Source organism: Oncorhynchus mykiss, unplaced genomic scaffold (assembly GCF_013265735.2).
Source record: "Oncorhynchus mykiss isolate Arlee unplaced genomic scaffold, USDA_OmykA_1.1 un_scaffold_262, whole genome shotgun sequence".
In the NCBI taxonomy this organism is placed as follows: domain Eukaryota; kingdom Metazoa; phylum Chordata; class Actinopteri; order Salmoniformes; family Salmonidae; genus Oncorhynchus; species Oncorhynchus mykiss.
This window is the reverse complement of record NW_023493718.1, coordinates 32,869-39,636: the sequence shown is the minus strand read 5'-3', so window position 1 is coordinate 39,636 and position 6,768 is coordinate 32,869. Positions and strand designations below refer to the sequence as shown.

At 44.6% G+C, this 6,768-nt stretch overlaps 1 protein-coding gene and 1 non-coding gene across 2 annotated transcripts; both read right to left on the bottom strand.

Moving 5' to 3' along the window:
- Positions 1-1,433: 1,433 nt before the first annotated feature.
- On the bottom strand, positions 1,434-4,748 carry rl29 (60S ribosomal protein L29; the record flags this gene model as incomplete). Its single annotated transcript, NM_001160646.1, is given in 4 exon segments — positions 1,434-1,615; positions 3,912-3,976; positions 4,211-4,262; positions 4,714-4,748. Coding segments are annotated over 3 exon segments (213 nt in total). The 3' UTR covers positions 1,434-1,504.
- LOC118948745 lies at positions 3,518-3,736 on the bottom strand. The gene has a single exon (XR_005042215.1). It is a non-coding gene; the product is annotated as a small nucleolar RNA SNORA73 family (small nucleolar RNA).
- Positions 4,749-6,768: the final 2,020 nt, after the last annotated feature.

Genomic DNA, 6,768 nt, shown 5'->3' with positions numbered 1-6,768 from the left:
CCGGCGGTCAGTCTGAGACAGCAGCTGTTGATGGTACCCAGTTTAGTCTCAACACAATAGACACCAGTCCTGTTGATGGTACCCAGTTTAGTCTCAACACAATAGACACCAGTCCTGTTGATGGTACCCAGTTTAGTCTCAACACAATAGACACCAGTCCTGTTGATGGTACCCAGTTTAGTCTGTCAGAAGACACCAGTCCTGTTGATGGTACCCTGTTTAGTCTGTCAGAAGACACCAGTCCTGTTGATGGTACCCAGTTTAGTCTGTCAGAAGACACCAGTCCTGTTGATGGTACCCAGTTTAGTCTGTCAGAAGACACCAGTCCTGTTGATGGTACCCAGTTTAGTCTCAACACAATAGACACCAGTCCTGTTGATGGTACCCAGTTTAGTCTCAACACAATAGACACCAGTCCTGTTGATGGTACCCAGTTTAGTCTGTCAGAAGACACCAGTCCTGTTGATGGTACCCTGTTTAGTCTGTCAGAAGACACCAGTCCTGTTGATGGTACCCTGTTTAGTCTGTCAGAAGACACCAGTCCTGTTGATGGTACCCAGTTTAGTCTGTCAGAAGACACCAGTCCTGTTGATGGTACCCAGTTTAGTCTGTCAGAAGACACCAGTCCTGTTGATGGTACCCAGTTTAGTCTGTCAGAAGACACCAGTCCTGTTGATGGTACCCTGTTTAGTCTGTCAGAAGACACCAGTCCTGTTGATGGTACCCTGTTTAGTCTCAACACAATAGACACCAGCCCTGTTGATAGTACCCAGTTTAGTCAACACAATAGACACCAGCCCTGTTGATGGTACCCTGTTAATTCTGTCAGAAGACACCAGTCCTGTTGATGGTACCCTGCTTAGTCTTAACACAATAGACCCCACTCCTGTGACAAGACTCATAATCCACAGCTCATCCCCGTGACCACCCTAGCTAGCTTCTAGCCCCATGACCCCCCCAGCTAGCGTCTAGCCCCATGACCCTCCTAGCTAGAGTCTAGCCCCATGACCCTCCTAGCTAGCTTCTCATACTCCACAATTCATGTTATCCTTCTGCAAATACACTTTGGACAGCCCTTTTTACAATCGATTAAAACATTTTGGGTTCTGATGGGGGTACGATAGTTGAACTACTCTGACATTTAAGTTATATTCTTCAAGAATCAATGGCTATATATATATATATATATATAAATTACAAATGTAAGGTCCAAAAACAGATGTACCAATCACAGATTGACCCTTTAAAAGACTAGTGCCAATGTATAACCCTGGTCAACTCCATTTCCAAGCTGAAGGATGCCAGTGTTGTTGGAAATGAAAGCCATGTTGAGGTTGGAGAGCTAGGCTATTATATGAAATATAACACGAACAGTCAACCCAGTAACATTAAAAGGGATAGATCAGTAAATTAAGTTACAATGTATTTTTTTTAGACAAAGCATAGCTTTATTGTGATGGTAACAAAGTCAATGGACTGTGGAGATGCAGAGGAGCCACCCAGTCTAAGGGGCGGCGGCATCAGCGATCTTCTTGGCTGCTGCGTTGGCGGTCTTCTGACCCTTCTTGTTGTGCTTCTTGGCAAAACGCAAGTTCTTCATGAACTTAGGGTCAACCTGGGGAGGGGGAGAGTGATAAAGAGAGGGCGGGAGAGCGGTAGAAAGGGAGGGAGAGAGGTAGAGAGAGAGAGAGTAAGTTGCAGACAAACTCTTCACATATAGACAATACTGAAAGTTAATTCAATAAGGTATAAATATAAATCTGAAGCGTAAGAAAACAGGAAGTAAGGATTGGTACAGCGCGCATGAGGACCATCACATCCTCATGTGTAAACATGTGACCAGGATCCCTTGAAAGAGTCACCGCAGCAGAAAGGTTGAGTGCCAGTTGATATGGGGTTTCTTCCCCATATCCTCCTTCACTAAGCATCCCACCTGCATTTAATATTTTTGTGGTTGTAATTTAACCTTTATTTAACTAGGCAAGTCAGTTAAGAACAAGTTCTTATTTTCAATGACGGCCTAGGAACAGTGGCTACCCTGCCGCCTCTACACTCTAACCACTAGGCTATCCTGCCTCCCCTACACTCTAACCACTAGGCTACCCTGCCACCACGTCATCCCTCCATTCAAAAAACTAAAGCTTAACAGACAAACAGGTCACGTTAGCTGAATTTCAGACTAAGTGGACGAGCATGAACTGTTTTAACATAAAATGTCACAAAGCTTGTTAACCCCCCCCCAATTCTAAAGAGTCAATGTGAATTAGTTTGGAGCTGTATGACCAATCAAATCAATCTAGATTGCGTGGGGGGCGGGGACTGGGACCGAGGCATCGAACCTGGTATACAATAATCCCACCAACTCAAAATCTGAATTCCGAGAGGTCTTGGAACACACACACACCACTCGAACCTCCCAGTAGAAGGCTGCATTCCTGCGAGTGGGAGCGGATCAATTTTAGATGAATTAATTAATGTATACATGCTAATCTTCCTCCTAAAAGGGTAGGTTATATCCTACATGCTAATCTTCCTCCTAAAAGGGTAGGTTATATCCTACATGCTAATCCTCTTAAAAAGGAAAGTATCTCCAACTAGCCGAGTGGTTAAAAATATATAAAAACTGCAACAAGTAGTGTTGGTGCCCCGTTTCATGAGCTGAAATAAAAAAATATCCTGGAAAAATGTTCCATCCATCCACCCGAGATGTGGCATATCATGAAGCTGATTAAACGGGATCATTACACAGGTGCACCTTGTGCCGGGGGACAATAAAAGGTCACAACAATGTCACAGATATCTAAAGTGTTAAGGAAGTGTGCAATTCGCATGCTGACCGCAGGAATGTCAACCAGAGCTGTTGTCAGATCATTTAATGTTAATTTCTCTACCATAAGCCACCTCAAACGTCATTTTAAGAGAATTTAGCAGGACGTCCAACCGGTCTCACAACCACAGAGGTTATACCCATCTGCAGTTAGCCTATTGTGCTAAAGATGGGATCATTAAACTAGTTAGCATCCTATTAGCACAATTGCTGCGCATTTCGATATTGCCTATTGGCAACAAAATAGCTACGACAACGGCTGGCAAACGAGCTGCGTCACCTCCGTCTAAATAAAAATAAACCTGTGGCTGCGGTTCGTGACCAGTTCTTGCGGGAGTCGTACAGAAAGCCGGCGACACGGTATGATGACAAGATGTAGGTGCTGCCGGTAATGAATAGACCAGCCCAGCGGAGACTTCCTTCCTCCCAGTCTGATCATTTCCCCAAATCGAGTACATTTAATACAGTATAAACCAGAACGATACGTCCATACATAAGGATGTATTTAGACTGGCTAATTCTGATATTTTATACATTTACCTTTATTTAACTAGGCAAGTCAGTTAAATCTTTGGCAGATGAGATCAGCACTTTTGCCAATAACTGAGCAAAATATCAGAATTGTGCTGTCTGTGTAAATGAAGCCATGAAGACATGAGAGTAGCAGCAGCTCCTGCAAGTAAGTCTAAAAGTTGTGCAATGCATGGTTTAGCCCCCCAGTCATGGCCCAAGGAGCTCTGGGAAGATGTAGGAATATACAGAACGCCGTCCTCACCAGCCCGAGGGGACAAAAGCTTGCTCTACGATGCCGTGGAACGGGACTGTACGTCACAGCACCGAAGTGCTACGCTCCCATACGCCACAAGGACAGAGCCACGCGAGAGCAACCTCACAGGATGTCCACATCGGAATTAGGGCACCTTTTATTTTGTTACATTAAATATTATTCAAAGTCAAAGGCACCCACATCTGATTTACATAAACCACCGGGTGTGAATGACAATGCCCTTGATCTAACTTAGGCAACTTTAACAACTGCATAACAAAATCATAACGGTCGATAGGCCAGCAGATCAATAAATACCCCTTTCATGGACTCGTAACGGTCTGGTCTGGGCTTCTTGATCCCATTCCTGTGGGCCTTACGGGCTGTGGGCAGACAGGAGAAAGAGACTTGTCAACACGTTTATGGAAACAATGACCTCAAAATGAAAACAGGATTCAGGCTACTCTTGCAGAGCTCTAGTCAATTTATTTTTGAAAACGGACACGAAACAACCGGGTAGGCTGTTAATCCTGTATTGACAACTACCTAGTTAGCTAGGCACTATCACTTATATCTAGCGAACTAGCTTAACTTCATAACCATTCATTTCTACTCACACTGGTTGTGGGTGGTGTGATTCTTTGACTTTGCCATTTCTGTTCTGTGGATCTGTTAACGGAAGAGAACAGAAATTAGTTTAATTTCAGAACTGACCAAAAAAACACGCAGGAACTCATGTTTGCTACACTAACTATTTATAAGAGGACGACTGACTAGCTAGAAACAAGCCGTAGGGTGTTTTCAACGAGGTAAACATTGACATTATCACCGTATACGTGCTGAAAAACAGTATTATCAAAAACATTTAACACATTTTCAATTTGGTGAGTTTGTTGGAGTGTTTTCCTAGCAAGAATATCTAGCGGGTAGAAAGGGACAGCCGACCTAGTTCTATAGTTTAAATCATCCAAGCGGGAACAAATTTAGCAAATAAAAAGATGCCTGTGTGGTTCGTGATATTTTCCACTATAAACACACATTCATGGCTGATATGAATCTTAAAAAACACAGGAGGATTGATGTAGATTAACATGTTAGAGTCAGGAGTGAAATTCATTACCTGCCACACGTAAGAGACGGAAACCGGAAGAGAAAGACCTGAACCGAACGAACCCAAATATGAACCATCGAATCAGGAGCGGCGACCGGAAACGATAAGACGTTGAATGGGGGACACTGCCGCCTAGTGCAGTGGACAAGACATTACACCATCAACATTTCCAGACAGCAGGTGTCACTGTCAGTCCACATGATTTTCTACAACCATGAACAACAAAGGTAAGGATAATACTACCGTGTGTTTAATGTGCATGAACGACAGGATACATTCATGTGAGGAATGACTTATTCTCGTTATCTGCCAGACCTGACCTCAAAATGTGACATTCAGAGTTTTTTAAATAATTGTTATAAAACACATTTAAACAAGGCAGTCCTGCATAACTAGCTAGCCAGGCATCATCACAAGGTTGCTAATGCTAACTATTGACCTCACAATGTGACACGCAGGGTTTTCAAATATAATTGTTGTAAAGTTGTGTGTATAGTAATGTTGAATAAGGATGATGACCAGATGGGCAGGCATACAGACAGAGACAGTATAAATATGAGAGACAAGACCCCAGTTGGCCCCTGCTCACTGTGTGTTGTGGTATGGTTACTCAGTGGTTCAGTTGATCCCTGCTGTCTGTGTGTTGTGGTATGGTTACTCAGTGGTTCAGTTGAACCCTGCTCTCTGTGTGTTGTGGTATGGTTACTCAGTGGTTCAGTGGTTCAGTTGGCCCCTGCTCTCTGTGTGTTGTGGTATGCTTACTCAGTGGTTCAGTTGATCCCTGCTCTCTGTGTGTTGTGGTATGGTTACTCAGTGGTTCAGTGGTTCAGTTGACCCCTGCTCTCTGTGTGTTGTGGTATGGTTACTCAGTGGTTCAGTTGATCCCTGCTCTCTGTGTGTTGTGGTATGGTTACTCAGTGGTTCAGTTGATCCCTGCTCTCTGTGTGTTGTGGTATGGTTACTCAGTGGTTCAGTGGTTCAGTTGGCCCCTGCTCTCTGTGTGTTGTGGTATGGTTACTCAGTGGTTCAGTTGATCCCTGCTCTCTGTGTGTTGTAGTATGGTTACTCAGTGGTTCAGTTGATCCCTGCTCTCTGTGTGTTGTGGTATGGTTACTCAGTGGTTCAGTGGTTCAGTTGGCCCCTGCTCTCTGTGTGTTGTGGTATGGTTACTCAGTGGTTCAGTTGATCCCTGCTCTCTGTGTGTTGTGGTATGGTTACTCAGTGGTTCAGTTGATCCCTGCTCTCTGTGTGTTGTGGTATGGTTACTCAGTGGTTCAGTTGATCCCTGCTCTCTGTGTGTTGTGGTATGGTTACTCAGTGGTTCAGTGGTTCAGTTGATCCCTGCTCTCTGTGTGTTGTGGTATGGTGCTCAGTGGTTCATTGGTTCAGTTGATCCCTGCTCTCTGTGTGTTGTGGTATGGTTACTCAGTGGTTCAGTTGATCCCTGCTCTCTGTGTGTTGTGGTATGGTTACTCAGTGGTTCAGTGGTTCAGTTGGCCCCTGCTCTCTGTGTGTTGTGGTATGGTTACTCAGTGGTTCAGTTGATCCCTGCTCTCTGTGTGTTGTGGTATGGTTACTCAGTGGTTCAGTTGATCTCTGTGTGTTGTGGTATGGTTACTCAGTGGTTCAGTTGATCCCTGCTCTCTGTGTGTTGTGGTATGGTTACTCAGTGGTTCAGTTGACCCCTGCTCTCTGTGTGTTGTGGTATGGTTACTCAGTGGTTCAGTGGTTCAGTTGATCCCTGCTCTCTGTGTGTTGTGGTATGGTTACTCAGTGGTTCAGTTGACCCCTGCTCTCTGTGTGTTGTGGTATGGTTACTCAGTGGTTCAGTTGATCCCTGCTCTCTGTGTGTTGTGGTATGGTTACTCAGTGGTTCAGTTGATCCCTGCTCTCTGTGTGTTGTGGTATGGTTACTCAGTGGTTCAGTGGTTCAGTTGGCCCCTGCTCTCTGTGTGTTGTGGTATGGTTACTCAGTGGTTCTGTTGGCCCCTGCTCTCTGTGTGTTGTGGTAGGGTTACTCAGTGGTTCAGTGGTTCAGTTGGCCCCTGCTCTCTGTGTGTTGTG